Below are 11,074 nucleotides of genomic sequence, written 5' to 3' on the forward strand. Positions count from 1 at the left end.
ATCTAAGGGATAGAGAGAGTTATGAGGGGTATTTTAGTTAATGTTATTCAATGTTTTAATTTCTTTTTTTTTAGAGGCAGAGTCTCCCTGTATCACCCTCGGTAGTGTGCCATGGTGTCACAACTCACAGCAACCTCCAACCCCTGGGCTTAAGCAGTTCTCTTGCCTCAGTCTCCCAAGTAGCTGGGACTACAGGCGCCCGCCTAATTTTTTTTTTTTTTTTTTTTGAGACAGTCTCACTATGTTGGCCTTGGTAGAGTACTGTGGCATCACAGCTCACAGCAACCTCAAACTCTTGGTGATTCTCTTGCCTCAGCCTCCCAGGTAACTGGGACTACAGGCGGCCAGCCACAACACTGGCTATTTTGTTTTTTTTTTAGAGACAGAGTCTCACTTTATCGCTCTCAGTAGAGTGCGTGGCATCACAGCTCACAGCAACCTTCAACTCCTGGCCTTAGGTGATTCTCTTGCCTCAGCCTCCTGAGTAGCTGGAACTACAGGCACCTGCCACAATACCTAGCTATTTTTTTTTTTTTTTTTTGTAGAGACAGAGTCTCACTGTACCGTCCTCGGGTAGAGTGCCGTGGCGTCACACGGCTCACAGCAACCTCCAACTCTTGGGCTTACGCCATTCTCTTGCCTCAGCCTCCCAAGCAGCTGGGACTACAGGCACCCGCCACAACGCCCGGCTATTTTTTGTTGCAGTTTGGCCGGGGCTGGGTTTGAACCCGCCACCCTCGGCATATGGGGCCGGCGCCCTACTCACTGAGCCACAGGTGCCGCCCCACGCCCGGCTATTTTTTGGTTGCAGTTCAGCCGGGGCCGGGTTTGAACCCGCCACCCTCAGTATATGGGGCCGGCGCCCTACCGACTGAGCCACAGGCACCACCCTTTGTTGTTGTTTATTTGTTTAGGAGGCTGGGGCCAGGTTTGAACCCACCAGCCCTGGTACATGTGGCTGGCACCCTAACCGCTAAGCTACAGGCACTGAGCCCAGTGTTCTAATTTTTTTACAACAGACTAAAAAATCTGAAAACATATAATGCTCTTTTAAAAACAACTAATAGGCTTAGCACTCTATTATGACACCAGCCACGTACACTGAGGGTAGTGGGTTCAAACCTAGCCCAGGCCAGCCAAACAACAAGACACCTGCAACAAAAAACAGCCGGAAGTTGTGGCATGCACCTGTAGTCCCAGCTTGGGAGGCTGAGGCAAGAGAATCGTTTAAGCCCAAGAGTTTGAGGTTGCTGTGAGCTGTGATGCCACAGCACTCTGCCGATGGCGAACATAGTTAGACTGTATGTCAATTAAAAAAAAAAAAAACAGCTAATATAGGTAGGTACAAGGAAAAAATCCAAAATTGTCTATAATCTCATTTTCCAGAGGTTACCATTTTTAATATTATATATATTATTTTCTTCCACTCACTTTTTCTACACATTTTCATGTGTATATGCATTTTGATTTTTTTTTTTTTTTGAGACAGAGTCTCCCTTTGTTGCCCTGGTTAGAGCGCCTTGGCATCATAGCTCACAGCAACCTCAAACTCTTGGGCTCAAGTGATTCTCCTGCCTCAGCCCCCCAAGTGGCTGGGACTACAGGTGCCTGCCACAACATCCGGCTATTTTTAGGGACAAGATCTCACTGTTGCTCAGGCTGGTCTCCAACTCCTGAACTCAGGCAACCCACCTGCCTCAGCCTCCCAGAGTGCTAGGATTATAGACGTGAGCCACTGTGCCCAGCTTTCTTTCTTTTTCTTTTTCTTTCTTTCTTTTTTCTTTTTTTTTTTTCGAGGCAATGTCTCACTCTATCAGCCTGGGTAGAGTTCTGTGGCATCTTTCATAGCTCACAGCAACCTCCAACTCCTGGGCTTAAGTAGTCTCTTGCCTCAGCCTCCCAAGTAGCTTTAACTACAGGCGTGTGCCACTACACCGAGCTAGTTTTTCTTTTTTCTTTCTTTCTTTTTTATTTTTATTTTTTGCAGTTTTGGCCGGGGCTGGGTTTGAACCCGCCACCTCTGGCATATGGGGCCAGCGCCCTACTCCTTTGAGCCACAGACACTGCCCTAGTTTTTCTATTTTTAATAGAGATGGGGTCTGGCTCTTGCTTAGGTTGCTCTTGAACTCCTGACCTCAAGCCAGCAATCCACCCGCCTCAGCCTCCCAAAGTGCTAGAATTATAGGTGTGAGCTACCATGCCCAGACTCGAATGGCTTCGTATTGTTCTACCATGAATATTCCACATGTTATTATCTAGCTTGTCCACTATTGGCTGTTTTTCTTTTTTTTTGTAATGTTATAAAGAATATACTAGAGAGTATTTGTGGAACAACTCTGGGTGACTCCATTCTTCTATTGTTGTGATAAATTTTGGGAAGTGGAATTGCTAGCAATTCCTTTTAGCTTTTTTTTAGGGTTTTTGATAAATATTGCCAATTAGGAAAATGTTTACCATTTCTTTTTTCTTTTTTTTTTTTTTCTTGTAGAGACCGAGTCTCACTGTACCGCCCTCAGGTAGAGTGCCGTGGCGTCACACGGCTCACAGCAACCTCCAACTCCTGGGCTTACGCGATTCTCTTGCCTCAGCCTCCCGAGCAGCTGGGGCTATAGGCGCCCGCCACAACGCCCGGCTATTTTTTGGTTGCAGTTTGGCCGGGGCTGGGTTTGAACCCGCCACCCTCGGCATATGGGGCTGGCGCCCTACTCACTGAGCCACAGGCGCCGCCCATGTTTACCATTTCTTACATGTGATTTATGGGTTTTTCAGGACCAAAAGATGCCACCTAAGCGCATAGCTAAGAGAAGGTCACCCCCAGAAGATGCCATCCCCAAAAGCAAGAAGGTGAAGGGTAAGTTGATCTCCTATTTCTGGGTGTGGGCGGCATCTTGGAGCCCTGAGAATCTGGGACTATAATCCTTCCTCCATGATACTTGAAAATGAGGGGCTTGGACAACCCTGGATGCCCCCCAGCTAAAGGGTTTCCTATGGCACATTGAATACCACCCTTGGGGACTCATCTAAAAGGCAGTACTGGCAAAAAACTAGATCTAGGGCTTCTTCCCAGGCAGTAATGCATTATGGTTAGCACTGTTGATTTCCAGAAATGGGTTCAAGTCCTGGCTCTGCCACTTTCTAGCCATGTAACTATGGTTGAGTCACTTAATCTTGCTGAATATGGATTATCCATTTGATAAAATTAAGGCAAGAGCAGCACTAACCTCTCTGGGCTGTTGTGAGGATTAAATGGGATAATAGCCTGACAGTATTTGAGGGAGATGGCTGTACCTTCTTCTCTTCCTGGGACCCCTGAGGAGGACAGGGAGGAGAGAAGAGCCACCCCAGGCTGGGAGGGGCGAGTATGGACCCAAGCTTAGACGGTGTCTGTCTTTTACAGGCGTGAGGGCTGCTACCTCCCGCCGAGTTCCCGGTTCCCGCTCCTGCCAAGGTGCCTATGGGCTGAGCCCTCCTACCCAGACAACTCGACCAGGCGTCTCCCTGCCCAGCGCACCCACTGCGCAGCCAAGGCGGCGCTGGCCTCTGTGGCCACGCCCCCAGGAAAGTGGCTGGACGCCATTGGCCGTCTGGGGGCACAGGCGGCCTTCATTGGCCAGCAGGGGGCCCTGTGCCGCCTGCTGGTTGATTCCTACCTTTCAGCAAGTGGCTCCATTCACTCTTACTCCTGCCCTTTCCTCTTTAGCTGCTGATCTGCTGCTGGATAGGGGCCGTAGGGGATAGTTTTCTTCTGTGAATATGCCCAGGAGTTACAAATCGCAGCCTGGTAATACAAAGAGTGGCCACGATGGAGATTGAGGATGGTGCTTTGACTCAGATGTTCTCCCTTGGTTTCAGTGCAGACTCAGCAGACTGTACTGAAGTTCAATTTTATGACCCTGGGAAAGTTGCTGAACTGGGAAGCTCTGTTCCTTTCCCTAAAGCAGAATCCTAAATCTGGAAAGTATGTAGCATAATTTGGGATACTGCAACGCAGTTAGAATTAGGAGGGTAAGCAGTCAGTAAAGGGTAGACATTATTATCTGAAAGCTGACTGCTGACACCATGGCTCTTTACCAGTTACTTACGGCTAATTAGGAAAACCATCTTGTGTCCTCACTGTCCTCTTAACCCTCCCCACTTTTCCATTTCCTCTCTCTCATATTAATGTGCTCAGGGTTTTTTGTTTTTTGGGATAGAATCTCACTCTGTTGCCCAGGCTAGAGTACCATGGCATCAGCCTTGCTCACAAAAGCCTCAAACTTCTGGGTTTAAGTGATCCTCCTGCCTCAGCCTCTGGAGTAGCTGGAGCTACAGTCTCCCACCACATGCCTGGCTAATTTTTCTATTATTTTTTAGTAGAGACGGGGGTCGTTCTTGTGCAGGCTGGTCTCAAACTCCTGAGCTCAAGCAATCCTCCTGCCTCGACCTCCTGTGTAGCTGGGACTATGGGCATGAGCTACTGCGCCCAGCCAGTGTGTTTAGGTTTTTTTTTTTTTTTTTTGCAGTTTTTGGCCGGGGCTGGGTTTGAACCTACCACCTCTGGCATATGGGGCCGGCGCCCTACCCCTTGAGCCATAGGTGCCACCCTGTGTTCAGGTTTTAATCTTCACAAAAACCCTATGAGAGGAATTTTTGTTATCCTTGTTTCACAGATGAGAAACTTAGGCTCAGAAAAGATGATACTAATAGTCTGTGGCAGAGCAGGGGCTTGAACCTAGATCTGTGTGATCCCAGAGCCCATGAAGTGACCTCCCCTCTCTCCTGTCATCCTACAAACTCAGGGCTGTCTTCTTCACCCCTTAGTCTCACACAGGTCCCACAACACAGAACCAGGTTTGGTGCTGACACTGGGCCAGGGCGATGTGGGCCAGCTGGGGCTAGGTGAGAATGTGATGGAGAGGAAGAAGCCAGCCCTGGTGCCCATTCCAGAGGATATTGTTCAGGCCGAGGCTGGGGGGATGCACACCGTGTGTCTAAGCAAAAGTGGCCAGGTAGGTTGTGGGGTTGGCACAGGATTGGACAAGACGTGGGGTTGGGGGGTTTGGGGCAGGACCTTTGAGCCGCACGCTTTTCACTGTGGAGATAGAGCTGGCTAGCTAAGCAGGGAGTGGCCTGAGTCAGAATGGACTGAGAGACAGACCTTACACTAATGGGGCATCCTGGACACAGGTCTATTCCTTCGGTTGCAATGATGAAGGTGCTCTGGGAAGGGACACATCAGTGGAGGGCTCAGAGATGGTCCCTGGCAAAGTGGAACTTCAAGAGAAGGTGGTACAGGTGTCAGCAGGAGACAGTCACACAGCAGCCCTCACCGAGGATGGCCGTGTCTTCCTTTGGGGCTCCTTTCGGGTAAGGCTGGGTCTGGAAAACTCATGGGTCCTGGCAGGTGGAACCAGTTGATAGGGCCCCAAAGGTAATCCACCTCCATGCCCCCATTACGTTTATTGTTGAGGAGATAAAAGCCCATAGGTAGAACTGAGGCCCAGACCCAGGTCTCTGGCTTCATCATCCAGGCCTATCTACAACTCTGGCTGATTCTTTAAATCTGATGTTATGTAGTATATTTCCTGGGCAAAAAACAGTTCAAGGATGTTCCTGGGTTGAGGCTAATCCAGGAAGCCCTCACCCATCTCCCTACCTTCAGCCTCCCCCTGACCATCTAGCCCTTTTCCACCCTTCACAGAGGCTTAGGGCAGGGAGGCAGGGATTGTTGCATCCCAGAGAGCTTAGAGTTTTCAAGGCAGAGGAATATACATTAAAAAACAGATTCAGCATTAAACTATTTTAGAAGTTTGGTATTTAATTCATTTTGAAATGTCAAAAATAAAGGAATCTGATAGGGTGTTTCCTCATCAGGGATATTTTTAAAAATTTTTATGGAGAAATGCAAACTCAATATAAAAATAATCAGAATAGACTCAGTGCCTGTGGCTCAAGTGCCTAAGGCACCAGCCACATACACCTGAGCTGGCGGGTTCGAATCCAGCCCAGTGGGCGGTGCCTGTGGCTCAAGGAGTAGGGCGCTGGCCCCATATGCCGGAGGTGGTGGGTTCAAACCCAGGCCCTGGCCAAAAGCTGCAAAAAAAAAAAAAAGAATCCAGCCCAGGCCTGCCAAACAACAATGACGGAACCAAAAAATAGCCAGGCATTGTAGTGGGTGCCTGTAGCCCTCGCTCCTTGGGATCCCGGCAGAGGCAGGAGAATCGCTTGAGCCCAGGAGTTGGAGGTTGCTATGAGCTGTGATGCCACAGCACTCTACCCAGGGTGACAGCTTGAGACTCTGTCTCAAAAATAATAATAATCAGAATAATATATTGAAGTCCCATCTACTTGCCACATAGCTTCAACAATTATTGTGTGGCTAGAGTTGTTTATTTCCACCCCCCCTGCTTCTTGGTTATTTGAATGCAAATCCTATACCACATATGATTTCATTTCTGAGTATTGCAGCATGTGGCCTGGCTCCTCCTTGCCTCTTCATATCTATCTAGTACCAGAGCCCTTCATAAGACAGCTCCATGGCTGCCTGCAAGTCTGGACTTGGCTGGTATGAGGCAGGCAAGACTGGCTGGTAAGTGCTATATCCCTCCCTTCTAGGACAATAATGGTGTAATTGGGCTGTTGGAGCCCATGAAGAAGAGCATGGTGCCCATACAGGTGCAGCTAGATGCGCCTGTGGTGAAGGTAGCCTCAGGTAAGTCTGGAGGTACTTGCTCTGGGCAGGAGACTAAGAGCCCTGTTCTGAGGCTGGCCCAGGCTTGGGCTTTATAAACAAGCCGCGCATCCATGACCTTCTTCTCACCCTCAGGAAATGACCACTTGGTGATGCTGACAGTTGATGGCGACCTCTACACCTTGGGCTGTGGGGAACAGGGCCAGCTGGGCCGTGTGCCTGAGTTATTTGCCATTCGTGGTGGCCGGAGGGGCCTTGGTAGGTCTTGGTACCCCCAGCAGGTCAAATGGGCAAGTGAGCCCCCAGTAAAGGGCCAAAGACAAAGGATTCTGTGGTTAGGCTTGCTTCAGGTGGACCTTGGGTTTGAATCCTGTTTCTGCCACCTACTGGCTATGGGCCCCTGGACATAGTTTCTTCATCCCTACACTTAACCTACCCCTAAACCTACTTCATTAGGTTGTTGTGAAGTTAAATGGATTAATTAGAAGACTGTCTGGTGCATGGTAGGTTCCATGTAAATGTTACCTATAATGACTGTGGGAATCTGAGAAGGCACTTATATTCTCTTGGCCTCAGTTTCCTCTTCTATAAAATAGAGATAAGAGGCTGGGTGTGATGCCTCACACCCTCACACCTGTAATCTTAGCACTCTAGGAGGCTGAGGCAAGAGCTCAAGAGTTCGAGACCAGCCTCAGTAAGAGCGAGGCCCTGTGTCTAGTAAAAGTAGAAAAATCAGCCAGGTGTTGTGGTGGGCACCTGTACTCCCAGCAACTCAGGAGGCTGAGGTAAGAGGATCGCTTGAGCCTAGGAGTTAGAGGTTGCAGTGTGTTAGGCTGATGCCACAGCACTCTATCCTGGGACAACACAGTGGGACTGTATCAAAAAAAAAAGTAGGCATAGGAGTCCCTGTGTAGTCTCCCTCCGAGGGCTTTTGTTTTTTTGTTTTTTTTTGTAGAGACAGAGTCTCACTTTATGGCCCTCGGTAGAGTGCCGTGGCCTCACACAGCTCACAGCAACCTCCATCTCCTGGGCTTAAGCAATTCTCTTGCCTCAGCCTCCCGAGTAGCTGGGACTACAGGCGCCCACCACAGCGCCCGGCTATTTTTTGGTTGCAGTTTGGCCGGGGCCGGGTTTGAACCCGCCACCCTTGGTATATGGGGCCAGCGCCCTACCGACTGAGACACAGGCGCCGCCCCTCCTCCGAGGGCTTTTGTAATGGAAAAGAAACAGACTCACGGCGTGTGTGTGTGTGTGTGTGTGTGTGTGTGTGTGTGTGTGTGTGTGTGTGTCTGTCACTGACCACACAGGCGCCGCCCCTCCTCCGAGGGCTTTTGTAATGGAAAAGAAACAGACTCACGGCGTGTGTGTGTGTGTGTGTGTGTGTGTGTGTGTGTGTGTGTGTCTGTCACTGACCATAGTATCCTTCTCTGCCTGCAGAAAGACTCCTGCTCCCTAAGTGTGTGATGCTGAAATCCAGGGGAAGCCGGGGCCATGTGAGATTCCAGGATGCTTTCTGTGGTGCCTGTTTCACTTTTGCCATCTCCCTCGAGGGCCATGTATATGGCTTTGGCCTCTCCAACTACCATCAGCTTGGTAAGTCCCAAGCCAAGCATCGGGCATGACTCAATGACTGGGGTTCCAGTCCTGCTTCTACCAGCCATTCATATTGTACCCTTTGTGGGGTTATTTAACCACTCAGAACCATGCTTTTGTCATCTGTAAAGTGAGAATATTCATCTCCTGATGGGGGTGGCCTCCCTGTAAAGGGATTAGGAAGGGCAGCTCCCGGGCGGCACCTGTGGCTCAGTCGGTAAGGTGCCGGCCCCATATACCGAGGGTGGCGGGTTCAAACCCGGCCCCGGCCAAACTGCAACAAAAAAATAGCCGGGTGTTGTGGCGGGTGCCTGTAGTCCCAGCTACTTGGGAGGCTGAGGCAAGAGAATCGCTTAAGCCCAGGAGTTGGAGGTTGCTGTGAGCTGTGTGAGGCCACAGCACTCTACCGAGGGCCATAAAGTGAGACTCTGTCTCTACAAAAAAAAAAAAAAAAAAAAGGAAGGGCAGCTCCCAGAACACCTATTCTGGCCTTTTACCCAGGAACTCCAGGCACAGAATCTTGCTTCATACCCCAGAACCTAACATCTTTCAAGAATTCCACCAAGTCCTGGGTGGGCTTCTCTGGTGGCCTGCACCATACAGTCTGCTTGGATTCAGAAGGTAGGGCCTCCAGGTCCTTCTCTAGGTTGGGGGTGGAGTGTTCCTAGGGCTCAGGCCTAGCCAGATTCCTGAGACCATAGTCCTTGGAACTTGGGCTTGTTCCATGGACTGTGCCAGATGTGGGTCTGTGTGGGACACCCCATCCCCCCAGAGTCTTGTTCTTCCAAGTGTGTGAGTTCAAAGCGGAGGTATGTGGAAGTTCTCACAAAATTAGGAAGAGCCACTGCAGACCTTCCTCTGATGGCCTCGGGAGTGGGGACAAGCTCCCACAAACATGAGGACTCACCTGGCCTACCACCTATTTTGCCTAGAGCATACCCTTTGCTACTGCTTACCTCTCTCCCTTCTCCCACAGGAAAAGCATACAGCCTGGGCCGGGCTGAGTATGGGCGACTGGGCCTTGGGGAGGGTGCTGAGGAGAAGAGCATACCCACCCTCATCTCCAGGTTGCCCACGGTCTCCTCAGTAGCTTGTGGGGCCTCTGTGGGGTATGCTGTGACCAAGGATGGTGAGTGGGGCTGCCCACACTCGGTCTGGTTGGAACCCAGGGGTTGTGATTCTTTACCAAGTTCCTCAGCAGACTGTGATGTTCACCACTGGGGAGAGCTGAGATGCAGAGTATTAGTGAGTATTAGTATTAGGAACTTCATTCCTAATTCTCAGAAGTGCTGACTTTGATAAACATAAAAGGAGTAAGCATTAAACGTGATCTGTTCTGCAAAGGAGTAAAACAAAACTGAGGCCCAGGGAGACAGTGGGACCTGCACCAAGGTCTCCAGATTCCTAATCCAGGCTTCTCTGCACTTTCCATCATGGTGACGCCTTTATGTACCACCTAGCATGTGCCAGCTTCCCCAGGAGTTGCATTTAGAAACTTACCAGGAAAGAGAAGGCTCAGCAGTCAGTCCTGACAAGCACAGCAGACAAGAATACGCATAAGTGGCTTCCAAAACCTGAGTGGGTGAGGGGGACAGACAGGGAGATTCTTTAGAAGTCTGGGCCTGGAAGAGGTGGTTGATCTGAGATTATCTGGGAAGATTACTTGAGGGGGTCGGGCTTGCACTGCACTGCAAAGTTTCAATCCTTTATGAAAAGCGAAGGATGGCACCCCAGGCAGAGAGACATCAGAGCACTCTCAAAGGTCGCTAGTCCTGAGAACAGAGGGTGGTATGTGGTTTTGGGGAGTGGCCAGTCATGTAGGGCCTTGAATACCATGCTTAGAAGCAAGAAGAAGTCTTTGGCAATGTGTAAGGACTGTGGTCTCCGGTTTACAAAGGTTTTTTTGTCCATTTATCTCCTTGGCATCTCACATCTTCCCTAAACTGAGAAGCTGGGATCTTGTTAGGTTGCTGTTGTTCAAGGCCAAATTCATTCCCATGTCTCGGCTTTCTATACTACAAAAAGGTGGGGTGGAATCCTGGAGATAGCTGTCCCCATTTCTCTCCCTTGCAGGTCGTGTTTTTTCCTGGGGCATGGGCACCAACTACCAGCTGGGCACAGGGCAGGATGAGGACGCCTGGAGCCCTGTGGAGATGACGGGCAAACAGCTGGAGAACCGAGTGGTCTTATCTGTGTCCAGTGGGGGCCAGCACACAGTCTTATTAGTCAAGGACAAGGACCAGAGTTGATGAAGCCTCTGAGGGCCTGGCCCCCCTCAACCTCCTTCATAGAATAAGGAAGATTCTGGCAGGCCTCTCCCCAACCCTGAACACCGTGTCATCTCCTGCCTTTTTCCCATCAGCAGAACAGAATCCTTCTCTTTTTCTTCCTCCTTTTTGGAATTATCCTGGGATCTGCAGGATGAAGGGAGGGATGGATGGGGAGTGGTTCAGAAGGAATATTGCTCACTAAAGAGCTATGTGGTTTGCCCTTTGCTCCCATTTCCCTACCTTCCATCGTCCTGGCTGGCCCTGGTTTGCCTACCAGGAAACCAAAACTTCCTCACTTGAGGTTTTCGTGCCCACACTGAGAAGTCGGGTCTCCATCAAGCTCCACTGTAGTCATGTGCCCCTTTCCTGTCCCCAACAATCCACTGGCCAAATGGTATAGTAATCAAACCCAGCTATCATTGACCCATGCCTGAAGGAGTCTAGAGAAAAGGCATGGCTATATGGCCAGGGTAACCCCAAGCCAGCTGATCAGGTGTCCATGAGACAAAAAAGAATGATCCTCCGCTTGACCAAGAAAAAA

General features: G+C 50.0%; 1 protein-coding gene across 7 annotated transcripts in view; it reads left to right on the plus strand.

The window, feature by feature from the left end:
- Positions 1-10,512, plus strand: part of RCC1 (regulator of chromosome condensation 1) — a 37,259-nt gene extending 26,747 nt beyond the window's left edge. For 4 of the 7 annotated variants that reach the window (XM_053576216.1, XM_053576217.1, XM_053576218.1 and 1 more), the window contains 10 exons: positions 2,770-2,851; positions 3,398-3,448; positions 4,801-4,988; positions 5,167-5,346; positions 6,595-6,691; positions 6,806-6,928; positions 8,108-8,263; positions 8,765-8,884; positions 9,240-9,392; positions 10,337-10,512. In XM_053576216.1, coding sequence (XP_053432191.1) covers positions 2,779-2,851; positions 3,398-3,448; positions 4,801-4,988; positions 5,167-5,346; positions 6,595-6,691; positions 6,806-6,928; positions 8,108-8,263; positions 8,765-8,884; positions 9,240-9,392; positions 10,337-10,512 — 1,317 coding nt within the window. In that variant the 5' untranslated portion in view covers positions 2,770-2,778. The remainder of the gene's footprint in view (positions 1-2,769; positions 2,852-3,397; positions 3,449-4,800; positions 4,989-5,166; positions 5,347-6,594; positions 6,692-6,805; positions 6,929-8,107; positions 8,264-8,764; positions 8,885-9,239; positions 9,393-10,336) is intronic. The other 3 variants (XM_053576220.1, XM_053576215.1, XM_053576219.1) reach the window with 2 other exon arrangements.
- The last annotated feature ends 562 nt before the right edge of the window (positions 10,513-11,074 follow it).

Source organism: Nycticebus coucang, chromosome 22 (assembly GCF_027406575.1).
Source record: "Nycticebus coucang isolate mNycCou1 chromosome 22, mNycCou1.pri, whole genome shotgun sequence".
In the NCBI taxonomy this organism is placed as follows: Eukaryota; Metazoa; Chordata; class Mammalia; order Primates; family Lorisidae; genus Nycticebus; species Nycticebus coucang.